Genomic DNA, 21,595 nt, shown 5'->3' on the forward strand with positions numbered 1-21,595 from the left:
TTTTAGCACAGATGTTAGTGCCTTCTTTATCTGCTCTCGCCCTGGTGTAACCCAGAACTATCAATAATTTTTATAACAATGGTGCCTTTTTGATCCTCTCAGTCTGTCAAAACAACTGAAATTTCAAGTCACACTTTTTTGTTTATATTAGACATGTCATTTAACATCATTAATAACCCCTGCTTCAGTAACTGACTTCTCTTGTTAAACCCAAATCAAAAAGATTCACCTCAGTTGTTGACTCTGAGTGTTAAACTTCCCTTTCTTGTGTTTGACTTACAATGCAAGATTTGTTTCTGGCTTTACTGTAACAATAGCCAAGCAAAATGTAGTCTCACAAACAAATCTTGTTAAACTGATAGTCACCAGCTAATCATACTCATATGTTGTAGTCACGTATTGTCCAACCCTGCTATAGCTTTTACAGCTCAGCTGGCTAGGAACCTTATTTGACTTAACTAGATGAATTAATTAATTTATAATTTGTTGTGTTTTGTATTTATTAATTGATCCATTACTTAGCCTTCTGGTGGTTGGGTGGAGTAGGGAGGTTAGGGGGCACAGGCTCCATTTGTGAGCCCATGCTATCTTAAGTTGCTGTGTCATGTGATCGTTTTATGGTGAGGGAATGTAATATTCATATCATCTGCATGAACAGCAGGTGATTTATTGTGTGAAGAGTTCCAATCTTACCAGAGAATGGATTGTTAGGGGCAGGTGAGTGAGGGTTCAGGCTGGATACTCACCTCACAAAGGATCAGTCAGTCTTACTCTGGAGTGATCTCTGTTTCCTGGTGCACAACCACTTTGGTAACAGACATATCCGGGTGCTGCTCTTTTGCCTCCTTAATGGCTTGAGCCAAAGCCTGAAGAGTGAAAGAAGGACAACAATTCAGGTGAGTAGAACACATCATTTAATTCAAATGACTGCATGCAGACCAAATTTAACTGATTTATGAACACAATCTATGAGGCAAATTAAGCATATAGATAATTTCAGATTTATCAATCAGGCACATGTGCATTTCAAACTGAAATCTGTGACAATACACAATTAAACCACCTCTTTATTGCAGAGTTTTGAGAAAAACATTACCCCAACAAAATTTAGTGTGAACAGTGAGGGTTGAAAAAATGTTGTCCATCAGAGACTCTTCTTCCATCATATACATTCCTCACCTTATCGTGATCGATTTCAGTGTCTCCAGTGATGACTATTCTCTTCTCAATGCGAGTCTCAGAGATCCCTCCTTTCACTGTCTACAACAGAGAAATGACACAAACAAAAATTCAAGCTAGCAAAAACGCATAGCCAAAACCCATCTTATTTGAAAGAATTTTGAATGAGAACTGAATCCAATTTGACATGAAACCCAGGCAACACTTGCCTGTCAATCACCATGTAAGACTGTCTGGTGACCTTTTCTTGGAGAATGATGCAATGGATCATGAATGTATGCATAACATGAATAATCTGTACTGGTAAGGCAATATCTTACTCAAGAATTTAAGACTGAACCCGCATTCAAATGAAAATAAATCCCTAGACCTGCAGCATGTCATGCTGAAACATATTGATGAGGTAGCACAGCACATCTCTGTTTGCTGTACCAAATTCCACTGGTAACATTAACACACTGACAATAATTATGATTTTTTTTATCCTCCAATGTTTTGTTTCGGTATATTAAGTAGAACATTATAACATAATAGTTCTGTTTTGTTTTTTTTAACCTGTCTTTGTTCAGCCTAGTACATTAAGAGTAACAAGAAACTGTTATACAGTCAAATTCATTTGAATGTGAACATGTCCTTTCAATAAAGCTGCGTAGGTCTGAGTAGGATCAGTATCTGAATAGCAATGCCACAATTTATGTAGCATTTATCAATTCTGTAGCATTACATACTTATAATACTGCTAACTGCCCAATATTTCAATTGACTGATTTCCTATCAATTTTCTGTGCAATATCAGGTGCAATATTCAAGCATTTACCTATTACTTATACTGTTGACTACTCTATATACAAATGTACATCTATAGTTAAATGCAGATTTTACAGTTATTTTATATTTTACTTCAGGTATATTTTATTTTATTTTTCTTAATCTCATTTCTTGTTTTCTCTATTTATATTTTATTCAATCTCTCTATGATGTTATATCTCTATTCTAGAAGGAGTTACTGTAATGAACCAAGTTCCCCTCAGGGATCAATAAAGAATTATTTGTTATTTGTTGAAAAGCTCATGATAAACTGAACTGCTGGCTTTACTTTGCTTGACGTAGCAGTTAAAGGAGTAAAAATAGTTGGGAAAGTGGAGTGAGGTTGAACGACGCAAAATATATTATAGGCTGAGCTGCATTTCTTGAGTAATAGTTAGCAGCTTAACTGCATTGCTGTCTTAAGGAAAAACAAGCGTGGGGGGACGTTGCAGCAGTAAGATACTTTTTGGGATTAAAAAAAAGCATCTAGCTTCCAGGCCAGTGAGAGCTTTGTAAACCATCATAGATATTATGGATTAGAGGATAAGTTTAAGTGAAATTGTCTGTATCTGTTCAAGAATTTTACTGAGAACTGGGATGTTATTATAAGGTTAATGTGGTCAATCATTTTGCCCCTTTGAAAAAGTAAACATTAATGACTGGATCTATCAGATCACCATCAAAATCCTGGAGGCCCAAGAACAAACCCACTACCAAGAGATCACCATGACCACAGGGAGACAGTTTGAGCCCTCCTATAGTGTTTTTTTTATTAATGTTTCATTTTTATTTTTATTCTTTTTTATTGGTTTACATGGTGTTTTATTCTTTCTGTCTTTAGATATATACATCCAACCACCACGCTGAATTCCTTGTATGTTCAAATATACTGTACAGTACTTGGCCAATAAAGTATTCTAATTCTGAACTCTGTGTTCCTTGCTGATGGTCTGACTGTAACTTGGTAACACTGTAAACTACAGTTGATTTGTAGGATTAAATTGCTGGGGTCAATCTGATTCAAAACATAAAAGATTTACATAATGAACATAATAAACTTGGTTATTTTTGTTTTTTTAGTTGCAGGAGCAAAGAGCTCACAGTCATCGGTAATTCACAAGGTCTTCCAGTTAGGCAAAGCTTAGTTACTTAGGAGAGGCTATACGCACTTCACAATACCAGAATGTAACGCCTGCACACCCTACTCCACGCCACAGAAGTTTAATAAAAACAATGTGTCCATCACATGAACCACTACTGAGCTTCAAAACTCTTCACACTATGTGATTTTGTTATTTTTAGTTAGAGTTTGAGTAGCTGTGCATAGGAATGTATGGTTCAAGTACTACAGAGTAATATTTCTGAAAATGTCATGTTTTATTTCCATTATGAACATAATAATACAAAGATGCAAACAGCCGTTTGTATAACTTCTTATTTTATGTATTTTTAACAGTTAGTGCAGATCTTTTTCCCTACTCTTAAATAACTTATTGAAACCTTGCTCTAAACTAATACATGAAATACATTTGTAGTTTATTTCTTGCCAGAGACCTGGCAGCACTTCTGCTCACATTTTCTTCATATTTAACAAAAATTGCACTAGGCTTGCTGCGTAGTCGGTGTTCCAGGTGTTATACCAATTACATTACTTGCCCACAGTCATTTTATTTAAAAAAAAAAAAAAAATCAATACTCTGATGACGGACGCTGTAATTACAAACTGCCATAGGCCTCTCCTCCATGCAGCAGGGGGGCCATCAGCAGAGTCGCAACACAGAGTAACAGGAGTGGAGAGAGTTAGGAGAGCTGACTGCAAAAGGTGATGGCGGAGGATTTGTTGTCAAAGTGAAAAGCAAAAGCGCCTATTGGGCAATATGCCGGAATGCAGAAAATGACCACTGTTTTGCTCTGTGGACGCATTTCTGAAGAACGCCAGCAGTGAACTGACTTTGAATTTCCAAGTCAATAAAGTCAACTCACTTTTTTTGTAGAATTGTGTTTGTATTTCAATTGCATATGACAGTGTAGTTTAAATTGGTGTGAAACATCTAAAAAACGATAATTAAATAAGAAGATAATAATTTGCCGACCAGATTACATTATATCTTTTATAAAACAGAAAACGTACATTTACTCCACAGTATACTTATGTTGTGTTGCATAAATCATTTTTGTATAGATGTAAATGTAAATGCAAACAATTCATATCAGGCTTGTGAGGCCACATACACATTAAAAACCTAGTATCCCTGATTTCGATGAGAACTACTGGCAGACCGCTTACAGTCTCCTTAGTCACTCTGCAGCACGTTCTTAAGTAGTGTGGTGTGAAGGGTCAATATTGCTGTTACAAGTGAATGAAAGTGGTAAGTGGTGGTTTGTATTGATCTCTATTTACTGATTGTGGGGCTGTTAGTGGGCAGACCTTGGTTATCTGGGTGGTGGTGGTGGTGCTGATGGTCTCGGAGGTGATGGTCTGGGCACTCAGCAGCACTCCTGTGTCCCTCTCTGCCAGGCTGTCCACAGGCTGTGGGAGAGACAGCTTTTAAGTGTTACACAATATTTAAGCATACTCAATTATCTCTAATCTGTAATTTATATTTGTGAACTGTAATTTGTAAAGTTGTGAGACTACTACTTGGAACTACAGCTGGGTATTGAACCTCAGAACTTTTTTTAACCGACCAAAATATGTCTTATTCTTTGATCTAAAAATTTCTGATTTCAATCAATAGTTTCCATGGGGCAAGGACAGGAGAGGAATGAAGCAGGCAGGAGGGAAGCAACAGAGAGCCAAACATCAGCAGTGGGTGAAAACGGCATGTAGAGCCGGTATTATTTTACATCTCACTCTTAATTGAGAATTTATCTTCATCAAACTTGAGCTGGCTGTAGAGACACAAACTAAGACAGTTGGTGAGTTTAATTTAGTTTGCGTAAAGTGTGTGGCATGATGAGTTAATGGTAACACTTTACAATAAGGGTAAATTAATTAACATTAGTTAACAACAGTTAATTAATATGTCTAGTGATCATTTACAAATGGTGTTTATGTTAACTAAAGTATTCATGTTTACATTATTTAATTCTTTATAGTCGCTAAATAGGTAATACAGTAATAAGCATTAATTAACAGTCAATTAATACAATAATAAGCGTTAACAGTCACAATGATAACATTTGTTATTACAAATGGACACTATATTCTATAACAGCATTTAAAACATATGCCAGTAGTTGTTTTTTATGGCCGAAATTCTGAAATTGGCTGTCCAAAAAACGAGTCAGGCGTAACACTCTGGACTGCACAGTAGACCAGCAAAGGGCTGGTCTAAAATCAATGGTGCATTATTCACATTATTCAGGCAGTAATATACGCCTATACGGACGGGTACAGAGGCTGCTTTCAGTTATCGTAAACGTTTCCATGGGCGCAGTAATGTAACTGTAACAAATATCGCGGCACATTTAAGCAGCTAATCTAAAAGCTGAAGAGGAAACTCTCCAGAGAAAACAGAATTAAACTTTTAGCTTCTTAAATAAATAGGATATCAGGATTTATCCGGACAGCTGCTTCACACCAAACTATTTTACTGTATGAATCTGAACTGTGTGTGAGACCGTTTCATATGTAGAAAAACACAGAACATTCACTAACAGGAAATACTAAACAATCCTGTTGGTGAGTCAGGAGTTTTAAATAATCAACAAGGTTTATCAGCTGTTCCTTGTGCATCAAATGCACATGTTAATGTAGAGATACACATATCATTTCTGCTGCTGGAGGATCGCTGCAGGTAATGCCATTAATTTTTTCTCATAGAGACATATTTCACCCACCTGCATCCCACCCGCTATTGATCAGGATGATAATTTTTATGACCCATCCCGCCTGATCCACGGACTGAGACCCGCGCATCACTATTACACACAGAGAGAAGCGCAGCCATGCTCCTCCTCCTCCTCAGGTAAATATAAGTGTACTTTATCATATGCAGTCAAACAGAGTTGATGATGGGACAGATAATTGTGAAACGGCAGTGGCAGAAGGCCCAGCAGTGGAGGGCCAGTGGAGGGCCACATACAGTGGTCAATATACAAAAAATATACAAAACAAAGAATTTACAAAAAAAAGTTGTTTAATGTCACATTGAAAACAGATTTCTACAAAGTAATGTAAAATAAGTGACTGGATAAGAATTCAGTTGCATTTACATACTGGTGCTAGTATGGAGATCACCTGAGTGCACTGAATGTGTCTCAAGTGATAGTAGTGTAAAGACACCTGTGTCTGAAGGTCCAGTCACTGGTTAATCAGTGTGTTGTGTTCACTTAGTATTCCTGCATCCATGTTCCGCCACTAGGAGGCACTGTGAGTTAGTGAGTGAAGAAGAGAAGGCGGAAGTAACTACTGGCTGTTAGTTGTTGATCCTGGAGCTAAAAAGAAGATGTGATTCTGCTTGTGCTACCATGTGGAATAAACCCTGTTACAACCTTACTTACCTTTCCTTTTTGGACTCACCCACATAACAAATTGGCGACGAGTCGAACCTGCAATTGTTTTTGCGGAAGATGGCTGTAAATGCCCCGTTCCCGGATTTTTTCCTGCCTTGCCCGGGGGAGCCGGCCATTCCTTTCAAGACGTGGGTGAGGATGTTCGAAAACTACCTCCTGGTCATCCGTGCAGATGGAGACGCGTGGCCAGAAGCAAGGAGACGAGCGCTACTTCTGCATTGTCTGGGCTCGGAGGGACAGCGGATCTTTCATACTCTGCCGAACACAGGTGACGACCTAGCAGCCGCCATTGCTGCATTAAATGAACATTTTATGCCTTCCGTTAACGTGGTGGTGGAGCGCCACACGTTCAGGAAGAGAGCACAGAGACCCCAGGAGTCAATTGTACAATACATTGCTTCACTAAGAGAGCTTGCTGCAACATGTGAATTTGCCAATGCTGATGATATGATTAGAGACCAGCTCGTGGAGCATGTGGCTAACCCCCGCATTAGGGAGAAACTGCTTCTTAAAGATAAACTGACATTAACTGATGCTATTACAATAGCCACTCAAGTTGAATCTGCCAGTGAACAAGCTAAGTCTATGGCAGGTGATCAACACTTACCTGTTCATGTTGTGAAGGCTCATGATACAGCATACAGGCCAAGACAGCCACATAGGAGCTTTTCTGCAAAACCTGCTAATAAACCTGCCTCGACCTCATCTGCACGTGCTTGCTTCCGTTGTGGTTCACAAAAACACCTGGCCAACTCACGTGAATGCCCAGCAGCCAAAGTAACGTGCAGAAATTGTAATAAAAAAGGACACTTTGCACGTGTGTGTCAATCTCAGCAAACTCAGGCAGTGAAAGAGGTTGAAATGCCTGAATACACGCTGCTGCTGGTGGATGGAACAGACTCTCCGGACAGAATACAATGCAAAGTGGACATTCAGACGGCAAAGACAATTCAAACAATGAAACTGACTGTGGATACGGGTGCTGCTGTTTCTGTTCTGCCTCGATGCATCTATGAGGAGCATTTCAGAGAAGCTCCACTCCAACAATCCTCTGTCCGACTGGTGACATATTCAAAGACCCCTATCAAAGTGTTAGGATGCATGAAGGCGACTGTACACATGGATGGCATTAAAGGCGTGGCAAATTTCTATGTGGTGGACTCAGGAACTGCACTGATGGGACGGGATTTAATATCTGCCCTTCGCCTGCGCATTGAGGACAACACTGTACACCCACCAACTGCTTCACCTCCTCCTCTGCTTCCTACAGCTGCAGTGGCCTCTCTCACCTCACAGCCAGCCTCTCCTGCAACCGTAGGATGCGCCAAAGGGTTCATGCATAAGGTAAAAGTCACACAAACAGCTGTACCTGTGCGTCAAAAGCTACGGCGCCTTCCCTTCTCAGTGCGAGCTGCTGTGTCAGAGGAGCTCAATCGACTACTTTCTGCTGGTGTGATAGAACGCATTGAAGCCTCTCCGTGGGTCTCACCGATAGTAGTCACACAAAAGAAAACGGGAGGTATTCGAATGTGTGGAGACTTTCGAGAGCCAAACAAAGCAATCATAGTAGACAGCTACCCTCTCCCTCACATGGAGGAATTGCTCTCGACACTTTCAGGTGCGACTGTATTTTCAACTATTGACCTGGAGTGTGCGTATCACCAAGTGCTGCTGCATCCTGAGAGTCGGGATTTAACTGCTTTCATCACACATGAGGGACTGTTTCGTTATTGCAGAGTCCCTTATGGTCTGGCTTCAGCTCCAGCAGCATTTCAAAGACTGATGGCGACAGTGTTGAGTGGTGTGCCTAATGTACAGTACTACCTGGATGACATAATCTGCTATGGACGCACGGCACAGGAGCATGACATAGCTCTGGAAACTGTACTGCAACGCCTTAAAGATGCAGGCTTGCACCTGAATGAAAAGAAATGCCACTTTCGCCAAACCAGCTTAAAGTTCTTGGGACATTTAGTGACAGCAAGAGGCATTCAGCCTGACACTGAACACCTACAAGCCATTACACAGGCTCCTGCTCCCAAAAATGCTTGCAGCCTGCGTTCCTTCTTAGGCATGCTGTCTTGGTATGGAAAATTCATACCTAACTACGCCACAGTGGTAGAACCACTCCGTGCCTGTCTGCGTCAAGATGCCACATTTGAATGGACTGATGAAGCTCAAGAATGCTTTCTTCATGTGAAACAGCTACTGGTGAATAGCCCTGCCCTTGCTTTATTTGACCCGGACTTTCCAACCATAATCTCAACTGATGCCTCAGATTATGGTCTTGGTGCTGTATTCACTCAACTGCATCCAGATCACACAGAACGAACAGTGGCGTTTGCATCAAGGACGCTGACGCCGACTGAGAGGAAATATTCAACTGTCGAGAAAGAGGCTCTCGCGTGTGTCTGGGCAGTGGAAAAATGGAGGACTTACTTGTGGGGCCGGAAATTCACACTGCGCACCGACCATCAGGCCCTCACAACACTCCTCTCAACGAAAGGGACTGATAGAGCAGGGATGCGCATTGCAAGATGGTCTGCGCGCCTTCTCTGTTTCACTTATGACGTTGTTTATCGGGCTGGTTCACTCAATCACACAGCCGACTGCCTTTCACGCTTACCTCTGCCTGCTGCCTCTCCTCTCCTTACAGACTCTGATCCTGAACTCGTGGCTCTGCTGTCAACATGTCCTGTCTCTGTGACTGCTGGTGAGTTTGAGGATGCTTCCTCCTCCTGCTCTGAACTTGCTTCTCTGCGTGTACAGATCCTCCAGCAGTGGCCAGCTTCTGTGAAAGCCGTGGAGCCAATTCTGCAGCCTTACTTTAAGATGAGGCATGAACTGTGTGTGAAGGACAATTTGGTGTTTCGAGGGACACGCCTAGTGGTGCCTGCCTCTTTACGCCACACACTCATTGCTCTAGCTCACGAAGGTCATCAGGGCATTGTGAGAACAAGACAGCGCCTGCGAGAGTTGTACTGGTTCCCTGGAATGGATGCACTGGTACGTTCTCAAATATCTGCATGCTCAGTGTGTCAAAGCTCTGACAAGTCTGCAAAGGTTTTTGAGGCACCGCTGCAACCTGTGTCTCTGCCTGAAGGCCCCTGGAAGAAATTGGGCATGGATATAGTTGGACCTTTTGAAAATGCAACTTACGACTGCAGGTTTGCAATCACACTCACCGATTACTACTCAAAATGGCCCGAAGTAGCTTTTGCACCATCTGTCACCACGGTAACTGTGCTTGGATTTCTCAGCAGTGTGTTCAGCCGGTGTGGTGATCCAGAGTCCCTGGTCACTGACAATGGACCGCAATTTACATCTGCTGAATTCTCATCATTCCTGAAAGAAAGAGGAATCACTCATATCCGCTCCTCTGTGTACCACCCAGCTGCTAACGGTGCAATAGAGCGGTTTAACAGAGTCTTCAAAAGCTGCATCCAGGCCACAATGCTTCAAAACAAAGCATGGAAAAGAGCTACAGCTGATTTCCTACAAGTGTATCGTGCTACACCACACGCCATGACGGGTGCATCACCGTTCGAGCTGATGCATGGCCGCAAGATGAGAACAAAGCTCGACGTGCTTTCTCCCCCTGCCATGACAGCACGTGATGATGTGCTGCGTCAGAGAGTGTCCCTTCGACAAAAGCACATGAAGAAGTACTTTGATACCAGACGTGGAGTTCGCACTCCTTCATTCAGAGAGGGAGACAAGGTGCGGGTGCGCAAACCTGTACATGTGTTAAAGGGACATCAGAAATTCTCTGCCCCCATCATGATCAAAAAGCAAGTGGGTCCATGCACCTACATCTTGGATGATGGAAAAACATGGCATGCTTCTCATCTGACTTCAGTACCCGCTGAGCTTCCTGAAAACTCGGCTCAGTCAGAAACTGAAGTGGGAGGAACAGTTGAGCCTGGAAATGTGCAACAGACCGGAAGTCGTCCTGTTAGAGCACATAACCCACCAGCTTGGCTCAAAGACTATAAGACTTAAAAGGAAAAAAAAAAAAAAAAAAAAAAAAAAAAAAACAAACAATGTGTTGTGATAATGTTCAAAATAAGTTGCTTAAAAGAAATTAATGATTGAGCTGAATGTTATTCGATCTTCTTACTGTGTTGTGAGAAAGGAAGAATAGTTAAAAGGAACAAACACAATGTTATTGATTCTGTTGACACAAAGAAGCAGTCTAGGTTGAAACATATGCTGTGTATTAATCTTAATTTCATTATTTGGTCTCAGGTGTAAAGACCTTTGAGAGAGAATTGACAAGTAAAGGATTTATGTTTCTATATTACATTACAGCTGAAGGAAGAACTGTTCTTAAGTAAAGGGGGGATGTTGTGTTCACTTAGTATTCCTGCATCCATGTTCCGCCACTAGGAGGCACTGTGAGTTAGTGAGTGAAGAAGAGAAGGCGGAAGTAACTACTGGCTGTTAGTTGTTGATCCTGGAGCTAAAAAGAAGATGTGATTCTGCTTGTGCTACCATGTGGAATAAACCCTGTTACAACCTTACTTACCTTTCCTTTTTGGACTCACCCACATAACACAGTGCTCCTGGCTACAATTACACCATGAAGGCAAAAGAACACTCCAAGCAACTCTGTGAAAAGGTTATTGAAAAGTATAAGACGGGATGGATACAAAAACATTTCCAAGTCACTGAACATCCCCCAGAGTTCAGTTAAATACATCATTAAGAAATGGAAGGAATATGGCACATGTGTAAATCTGCCTAGAGCAGGCCGTCCTCACAAACTGAGTGACTGTGCAAGAAGGAGACTAGTGATGGAGGCCACCAAGACACCTTTGACTACTCTGAAGGAGTTAAAAGCTTCAGCAGCTGAGCTGGAAGAGACTGTATACAACAACTGTTGCCCGGGTATTTCACCAGTCAAAGCTTTATGGGAGAGTGGCAAAGAGAAAGCCACTGTTGAAGAAAGCTCATTAAATCTCTACGAGAGTTCACCCAAAGGCATGTAGGAGACTCCAAGGTCAACTGGAAGACTCCAAAATGGAGCTTTTTGGCCATCAGACTAAACGCTATGTTTGGCAGACACAAAACACTGCACATCACCACAAACACACCAATCAGCAGCAGGCCCTGGCTTGTAAAGCTAGAGGGTAAAATGAATGCAGCAAGATATAGGGAAATCCTGGACATGCAACAAAAGCTTCACAGAACTGGTCGAAAGACAACAAGGTGAATGTTCTCAAATCAACTTTGAAATGTGCGCACGTGGATCAGCCACATATCCCGCCTACTCCCCACCCATATTCAACCATAAAGGGTCAATGCAAAGCACCTCATAAATGTTAAATAGGTACTATGTAGTTTTGGAGGAGATCTCAGAATATTAATGAATTAACAATAAAAACTAATTTACAAACTCACCCCAGAACACTGTTGAATGAATTTCTCTGATTCAGAAAACAAGTCGTTTATTGGTGAGGTGGAGGTTACAAAGCACATATTGTTAATTCTTCCATTCATGTTGTCCTTCAGTAGTGCGGGGACAGTCTGTGCACTCAGCAATATGTCTAGTGCCACAGTGTTTGTATGTTTACAGCAATTGGATTGACTGCTTCATGTGCCAAAATGATTGCGCCAATCAGTGATATCTGCCACACTGGGATATCATCTGAAAATGGAAGTTTGAATAGGACTGTCAAATTTAACGCGATAATAACGGATTTATGCAAATTCCTCTTGACGCCGTTAATTTTTTTAACGCGCAATTAACACACACAAGTTGTGACCTTCGGCCCGTTCCGTAGTTTGGGAAATCAGGATGCGATGCAGCAGTAATGTTGTGGATGGCAGCAGAAACAAAACTCCTTGAGCAGAAATGGATAAAGAAAAGGGTCTTTTGAATGGCAAGTTCAGCTTCAAAGCCCTGCCAGATGGTTCTCTCAACAAGAATACGTTTTTTACATTTACTGTCGATGTGAACTGAGTTACCATTGGAGTATGTCTACTCTCAACAGGTACATAGGTACATTTAGAACAGATAAAAAATGTGTGATTAATTGCAAGTTAACGGTTATGGACAATCATGCGATTAATCGCGATTAAATATTTTAATTGATTGACAGCACTAACATAAACACAATTTATTAATTGAACATTTGTTAGGGTGGACTTGTAATATAATAAAAATAATATCCTAATGAGGATATGGAGTGTAATGTTTGTGCATGAGCTGTCACTGGTTTTATTTCCAAGCTTTGATAATTTATACAATCTATATGTGCAAGTGGTGAGGATGTGCCGGGTGAGAGGACTGGAGGAGGCAGTGTGTGTGGACAGGGTGCTGTCTCCAGTACGCTCTTTGCAGCACACAGTGTGCTCCTGACAGCACTGTCATGTTCACTGCAGCAATTTTAAACACAATAAATATATGACAGCTAAAATAATAAAACTCATGTAACGTATACTGTAATGAGGCCCCTGGTCCCCAGACCCTCAGAATACCCAAAGGCTCCAGGCTCACTGTACATGGTAAATTGGTAATGGCTGCATTTAAACAGCAACTTTTTCCAAAACATTTTACAATTTGCGCCTTAGTCACCCATTGAAACTCTCACACCCATGCCAGTGAACTATTATGCAAGGTCCTGGCCTGCCACAGGTGCCACATATGTGGCAACTAGGGGCCTTCTAAATGGTTAATCTATGGAAATACTAAATGACCATTTCCTCTAACTGAGATAAAAAAAAGTTCTATATCCTAGTTTAGTGAGTTTAGCTGATTTCAACCCATTGGCAGAGGTCAGACAAGCTTGTGAACATAATTATATTCACTCTACAGTGAACATATGTCAACATGTGTGCTAGGACAGCTATAAATTATCACTGCATTGCATACAACATGAGACAACTAGGACAAATAACTGCATTTAATCAAGACTGCAGATAATTTATCAAATCTTCTGTTTTGTGTTCAATTCCCTGAATTTCGCTCACCTGTGGTGACTCGTATGTGATGGTCTTGGTCTCAGTGTGAACTAAGGGGATGTCCTTGTATGTCACACTTCCTCTCAGAGAGTTTGTGACATCTGAGATGGTGATTGTCTGCATCTTTAGCACAGGAGACTAGAGGGATCAGATAAACAGTCAGCAACAAACTTTTTGAGGGCTCTTTGAATACAAAATAAAACCACATACTCAGTGGCAAGAAACTGAACATTGATTAGGGACTGTATTGCTCTGTTTGAACAGCAGAGGGGACAATCATACGGTCCAAGAAGACAAGACTCCCGTTATTATGGGTTTCACCTGAGTTCTCATTAGACCCACCAGACTCCGCCTCTGATTGGTTGGCTTCGTTGGTTGCATTCTCTATGCTTGACTCAGACTGTTGACTCAGGCAGTAGATCTGGTAATGTCTGTTTTTGGTGGTTTTGAGCTGTAGTAACACTCTGACCTTTTCACACCGACACGGTCTTCTGCTGCACCTGTTGGTGTCTCTAGGCTTGTTGGATGGAGCAAACAGGTTGGCTGTCTGCAGGGTGGGCTGCCGCTGGGCTCCCCTGCCGCCACCCGGCCTGTCTGCTTCACCTAACAGGCCCACAGACACTGCAGTAGCAACCAAAGTGACTGAGAGTTTACTGGCAGGGAAACTTGGGCTCACAATCTGTTGCATTAACACCAGACAACCCCTGAATATACAGTTAGGAAATAATAATGTGTCAATTACAAACAGAGATTTTCATTGCTCTGATCGTCTGCTGGACAACAAGTGTCTTTTAAAATATGTATGTACTGCCACGAGAACACAATAAATTCAGCATAATTAGCATGATTGAATTACCATACAGAAATTTGTAATCTGCAAATAAAGATACTGTTTTCTTATATAGCCGCCAAATATTGTGCTCCTCAATAACATAAGCCTAATAAACAAATATACTGATAGATATTGCGCATTACAAGGCACGTGAAGAGGATGAAGGAATATTACTACTAAAACTCAGTTAGTTGCACACATACGGCCATTCATCTCTTTCTGAACAACAACGTCCTGATAAGTCTAACACTGCTGCATACAAACTGCCAGTAGGGGGCTCCAAAACAACAAAACAGTCCACACAGTTTTTCTTCTTTTTGTTGAACTTTTAGCAGTTTGGATGCTGCTGCAAGTTTTACTGCCCACTGCAGAAAATGTTTAACTGACACAATCACCCGTCATATTCTGTATATAACCTGGAATCATGCAGGAACTTTAAAACTGCTTTTGTGGTCAGTTGGTGGTTGCCATTTTGGCCAAAGAAACATTTAATAGAAAATCATAAGACTCCTAGGTCTCACAATCTCTTCCTTTGCCATAGAATCGGCTATTTAATGTCCCTCAATTCCAACATGCCCATGAACCCAGCAAAATTTGACTTTTTGTTATGGGTAAGTATCAACACTACTGCCGGTGCAAGACGACCGATATTTGTTTTGTTATAGCCTGATAAAACACTTTATAACATTGTGATGTAAACCGAGACAACTGCCGAGTTCTCCACTAATTCTCCCTACAACACAAGTCTCTGGCCATTATTTTGCCTAATTCTGGTCTGTCCCTGGTCTCTTGGATGCCTAGCAGGCTCATAGTTACAAGGTTGTCCGTCGTATGCATAGAATGTACATTTTCAATCTCCTCAGCGTCAATATTATTGAGAGTCAAAGTCAAGCCCCTTCTTGGGCGGCCATGTTGCATTGGTGACGTGTGTTGAGCGAGACGATGTAGTTCATAGAGTGGTATAACACAAAACTAGATGGTATTTTCCTTTATTTACAACAAACTTCGTCTTCATTGACTTGGAAAAATTATCTTTTAAATTGACAAACATCATATGTGTGATTCATGACAAAACTCAAACAGGATCAAAAAATTATTTGTCTCTCTCCATCCACTACTATACATATTTTTTTCCGAAAAAAGGTCCCATGAGGTCCATCAGAGGGGCCATCATTAGATGTGTACGTAAAACTCTCAAAAAAAGGCTCTAGAAGTCACTTTGTATATGTTTATTTTTTTGAAAATCTAGTTTCAACATTATTTTCCTATACATTGATTCACTGGGGTCTCTAACCTGCAATACCCACTTTAATGCTCTCACTTCAATCAGCAGTGCAAGAATTGGGGAGGTCTGAAAAGCCCAACAACAGAGCCTAAATGCTTTGGTCTGCAGAATTTCTTACGAGCACTGACTTAGCAGCAGAGCCATAAACAAAACGTCTTTATAATCAAGCACAGGTCTTATCATTGCCTCATATATTAAACGCATGGCCCCCAGTCAAATTCAGCCAGACTTCTCATGATATTTAACACTTTATCACATTTCATTAGTATATTTGCAATATGAACAGCAAACTATCGCCTCATTTTTTTTTCATTTTTCACTCTCTCTCGTAAAGATCCATACATGTGCAGTCCAAGGTTGTGTAACTTCCTTCTGAAACCAAAGATAATAAATTTAGACCTCAAAGCAGAGACTTTAAAGCCCCATTTGTCTGCCCATTCGTCTACAGAAACTAAAGCCATTTGAACTTGTTTTAAAATAAACTCTGCATTTCTTCCTCTTCTTCAAATGGCACCATCATCTGCAAATAAAGACTGATCAAACCCTCTTCCAGTGTTTCTAAATATATCATTTATCAGTATGTTAATTTGGATTGGGCTCTTTACGCTTGCGGGGAACCATTTTCTATTTCCTTACTGTCTTTATCCTGTCTTTTTCCTTTAATTTGTTTTATACATTAATTATTACCTTGTCTATTTAGTCTTTATGTTTTCCTCTCCATGTTTGTCTTTGTGTGTTCAGCATTCCAGCCTTTTGTCAGGTTAGGTCCTCAAGTGATTTTTGCTTTGTTTCACCTCTACCTTGCTTGTTACTGGATTTTGATTCTTGCCTGCTCCCTGTCGGACTTGTATGCCAGTTTGACTCTGTATGACAGCATGCAGAGTCCAAAATGGGATTACTGTTATCAGTGATAGCATCCTCTGATAGCAGTAATCCCATTAAAATGAACTGACAGTCAGAAATGTTGCTGTATAAATGCAGCTGTGACTCCAAGATAAATCAAGTATAACTTCTCTCTTTGCCTGTGCCAAAGAGAGAAGTTACATTTTGCAGCTAGGCAACCAAATATTATCTTCAACAGTTATGCAGCCAACTGTTTTTTATAACCAATGGTGGTGTCATGTAAACAACTACACCCTGCCCCAAGAAGTATTACTGCTTCAATTTAAGGCCTTTAAAGGTTATATGCACAGCATGACAGTACTGGGCTGAGTACTCCAATCAGTGATGTATTAGATATTTAAAAGCATTAAATGTTATTGTTTTACTTTTTTCAGTTTACTAGATTTTAACTAGAAGCTTGACCTGTCCAGTGAAAAACACAAATCTTCAGTTCTGATAATTATCGATGACATAAAAGTTAATAAGTTGATACATACATACATGCTTCTACATGAAAACCCTTCAAAATTATTGTTATTGTTTGGTTATGGTTGTGCTCATCTTTATCATCTGATACCTCAGAAATTCCCTGAACTACAGTCGTCAAACCAAATGTTGCTCAGAATGGACATGTGCAACATTTAGTCTTAAAGCCATGACTCTACATTTATCTACAGCTTTATCCCACTCAGACATATTTATATTATCAGACCAGTTTCAATAATGGTATAATAATGGTTGAATCTATATGGCAGAAAGTAAGGTAAGTAATAAATCGGTTTAAAAAATGTAATTCAATATTTTTAATATCAGGAAGAGAGGCGACAGGAGATGAGAAAGGAGAGGAGCAGGAGAAGACGAAAGAGAAGAGAGGAGGATCGGCGAGGGCTGTGTTTTATTTTTTAAGAAACATTATATTATTTTGTGCTATGGGGGCTTCATAACGCATAAAGGGAGAAGAGGACTATAACTTTAGAAACTAATGTTATATTATTTTGCGCTGTCACACACAGCATATAAACGGAGAGGACTCACAACTTGATAAACTAAAGTTTCTACTTTCGAAACTTGTAAAGTTGTATTTTTTCCTTGCCACTGCCGCTTCATATCCAGGTCAATTCACACACCTGTGAGTAAAACATTAACGTATAAACGAGGTACTTTGTGCTTACACGATTATGTCAGCACAACGATAGTATTGGGTATTGGGTATGCAAGCAATGCTGAACACAGAGTCAGGATTATCATTGTCACAGAAGGGAAAACTGTCCTGCTACGTCACATCATCAGTCAGTTAATGTTTGATGTTTCCTGTTTGTTGTCACATTTTTCCACTCGTATCATAAAGCATCTTTTTGAAGACATTTTCAAATACCTTTTTTACATTTTTTTTTATCACATACTTATTTTATCCAAGACAGTAACAACAATAACACAATATTGGAAGGCGAGACATGTGAGACACAAAGACATAATAAAGTTTTCCCTCGAAATCATGTCACATAATCATCACCAGTAAACAGCAGGCTCTTGCTGCCAGGGAAAGACAATGATATTCAGGTGGAAGTGTGACAAAGAGTCGGTAGGACAGACAGGATGACAGCCACTTTTCCATGAATAAATTCTATATTTTTTTCCTCACATAAGATGTTCAAGACACCTACCCTACCACATCATTGTTGTTTGGTCCTGTAACATTGCTTTATGGGTTGAAGTGTGGGACATTTCTCTTTTATTTGACGAGTGAAGGATTTGTTTAGTTGTCAGACTGTGAACACCATCATACCATCACAGCCCTGTCCCGCGCTGCCAGCTTACACTTACACACAGACGTCGTCTTGCCTCTGTTGCTACCTCTGCTGGCGGATCAGAGGCAGAACGAAACCATTCCCCGATTGCGTCTCTCACTTTCATGTCATACAGACGGCGAGGCGGAATAAAGGTGCAACATTCCCAACTTGATAAGGCAGTGTGAATGGGGCTAGAGAGAGAGAGATGCGGGCCCAGCAGGACCTGCCACAGCATGGAGCAAACATGCCAATAAAGGCTGACCAGTACAATGCCTTCTCCTTCTTCATCCCCATTCTTCATCCTCCAACCTCAGACACAACATCTCCTCCTTCCCCGACAGCCTCATCAGGTTCAACACATTTTCTCATGGTTGAACACGGTTGATGTTTATAATTTAAAGTGTAGGCTATGACAGGAAATACTAGATTCAAACCTAAGATTCTGCTTTAGTTATTAAAGACTGTTGTTTTTGTGGTTTCTGTACATTTCACAACTCAATCACTGAACGCGTACCCATTATGCTTATGAAAATCATAATTAATTATTTCCCCAGAATTAATATGTGCGTTAACAGATCCACTCACTGTGTTCTCTTGTTACTGGGCTGACTATAAGGTCATATCGCTGGTCGAGTGATTAACAGTAATCTTTATTATAGCTTTTATTAACATTCATTTATTGAACTAACTTAACGTCCAAACCGGATGTGAATCCTACAGTATGAATGGGCGTTTATCATTTTTCACGCATCTACTTCTGTCACTTTTAATGTGAGTATCCAAGTGCAACACCTTAATGCCTTTGAGAGAAAGTGAGGAGGCGTCCAAAAGTGTGCACCCTCATTTGTACAATTCATCACATCTTGTCCCTCACTATGGCTGTAAGCTTTACATGTGCAAGTGTTGTTATTCAGAACAACTATAAACGTTTTTGGCTTTAGACATGTTTAGACAACACTTTAGACAAACTAGTTGGTCTGAAATACAGTGACCCCTTTATATCTGGAAGCATTGGAGAGCTGCTTGTTTGCAGTCATATATATTGCTCATAAAGAAACGCTGAACAGTGTTGAGCGCCAGATCAGAGTACCTTTAACTCAGACACGCTGCTAACTACTCTGTATTGACAACTGTGGACATCCTCCTTTGCACACACACACACACCTTCTTCACATTAGCAAATATGAAAAGTCCTTAAGTGTTTAGTCCCACTGTGACTGCAGTAACTTGCAGCCATGCTAAAACAGTGGGATGAAATGGAGAAAGCCAGCATCATCACCAAGTGGCAGATCAGTGTACAGTTTTAGATGGTAAAGTACATTGTAGGCATATTCTCCATTGAAAACAACAGTATATTTGTTCAATACTGCACATATATATGTGTCTTACCCATAATAGTCCTCCATGAAAGTCTGTGCATATGAACGTTTAAAATAGTGGGTACATACAGCGTCACTTCTGAAGACCCATAACTGATCTGATAATTTGACAATTGAATTTGTTTGTTATTTTGCATGACTAAAACTCACTAAAACCTGAAAGCCTCTCATATTTCATTCTTTAACCAAATTTTGAGGCTCTGTCTTGACCTTGTAGTTTGAATACATTTAACATTTAACAGATGTGTGTTAAAAGGCCCACATCAATCTACACACTCCTGTCATGGTAGGAAAGCATAGGTTTTAGAATATTAAGGGCTCATGGCAGTGTTACAGTGGGTGGTATGTGCTATGCCTGGACCCTGAAACTGAAGCAGCTCAGTGCGATTCAGCTATTATTCATAAACTGCTAGCATATTGATATTACATGAAAAAACACCTTTCAACAACTGGAAAGTTTTATAATGATAAAGCCTACGGATGATCTGACACTGGAAGAATGTATGTCTATTCAGGAAAAATTGTAGTATGAAAGTACTGTTGCTGTGTATTTTGGTGGACTCACCACTGGTTGCAGCTGGCCGTTGAAGCTTGCTGTGCAGAAAGGCAAGTTGATAGAAAGACGCTTGTCCCACTCACTGGGCCGAGACTCCGGTACCGACTCCATGAAACTCCTCTTCAGCTCACTGATGCTAGTGTGGTGACGCATGATCTCAGTCTGGGTCTTATCCACGTCCTTCAACAAGAATGTAAAAGTCAGAGTAGGTAGAATAACAGTAATAAGATAAGATAAGAGAGAAAACAAGATAAAAAAAAATGAGAAGGGAAAAGGAAATGAGAAGACTATACGACCATATGGAAAACAAAGGTTAGATGAGTACAGAAAGGATATAATGAATCACCCAGATTGGAAAAATACGTTGTAAATTATTCTTTGACTCAGTTTGGATTTTTCAAAAGCTTGGATTCTTCTACTTCTCTTGGATTGAGTCTGCCTATTCCTAATGGCATGCTGAGGCCATGGAAAATGTATTTGTCTGACAAACCAGACACCAAACAGCATTGAGAGGAGTCATCATCTGTTTTCCTGTGATCTGGGATGTATTTTCAGCCCAGCTGAGGTCACTGAAATTTGGATTTTACAGCTTTTTCTAAACCCCCCACACGTGGGTTATTGACAATAGAACAAAGCAGCAGATGCACAGAGGATGACTCCTGATTAGTGTTTATTAATAAAGCACAGAATCACTGGCTTACAGATTATGCCTTCAGCAATGCCAGCAAGAGGAGATGTTTGATGACATATTACATGGAGGTGTCATGTATCTCTGGAAAACCTGCATATGGAGAGCAAGTCTGTCTGACTAAAGCAATGAAAATAAATGATGTGCACATCCAGCATACAAAGGAAAGAGACAGGTAGTCCATACACTAAATATTTCAAGCTTCCAAAAATTATAGTAAATTAAGACAGCAGAAAGAAATTCAATGGTGTTGGCTAATTATGTATAATTATAACATTTTACACATTTTTTGCAATCCCTGTTTTCAGGGTCAGGAATGAACTTCAATAGCTACAAACATACTCTGTTAAAGCAACCAGATTGCTGATAACAATTATGATGGTAATTGTTTTTTCTGAGAGTTTTTCTTCAGTAAAATGTTGCATTAATACATTTAGCATGCTTGCAGTATTCAGTAGGCAGACATCCTGTTTCTTCCTCATGGGATCATAAATATGAATGTATTCTCTACTTCACATTCAAACAACTTAACAGTGATTTATTGTTCTGCTTGAAGAATTAAGCTGGAATCAGTGCTAGGGAAAGACCTGGATGCTAAGCTAGGCTAAACACATCCTGGAGCTCCTGGAGATACAGTAGCTCTCTTCAGGACACAGAGCCATTTACCAAAATGTTGTTTTAATATTGTACAGCCACGAAATGGCAGTTTGATG

At 40.3% G+C, this 21,595-nt stretch overlaps 1 protein-coding gene across 1 annotated transcript in view; it reads right to left on the reverse strand.

The window, feature by feature from the left end:
- Positions 1–21,595, reverse strand: part of epb41a (erythrocyte membrane protein band 4.1a) — a 68,788-nt gene that overhangs the window by 4,102 nt on the left and 43,091 nt on the right. The window contains exons 16-20 of the mRNA XM_084378569.1: positions 20,204–20,374; positions 13,480–13,608; positions 4,415–4,516; positions 1,180–1,260; positions 747–866 (exon numbers count right to left, since the gene is read on the reverse strand). Of these exons, the coding sequence (XP_084234695.1) occupies positions 768–866; positions 1,180–1,260; positions 4,415–4,516; positions 13,480–13,608; positions 20,204–20,374 (582 nt within the window). The 3' untranslated portion in view covers positions 747–767. The remainder of the gene's footprint in view (positions 1–746; positions 867–1,179; positions 1,261–4,414; positions 4,517–13,479; positions 13,609–20,203; positions 20,375–21,595) is intronic.

Source organism: Pagrus pagrus (genome assembly GCF_965226575.1).
Source record: "Pagrus pagrus genome assembly, chromosome: 17".
Taxonomy (NCBI): domain Eukaryota; kingdom Metazoa; phylum Chordata; class Actinopteri; order Spariformes; family Sparidae; genus Pagrus; species Pagrus pagrus.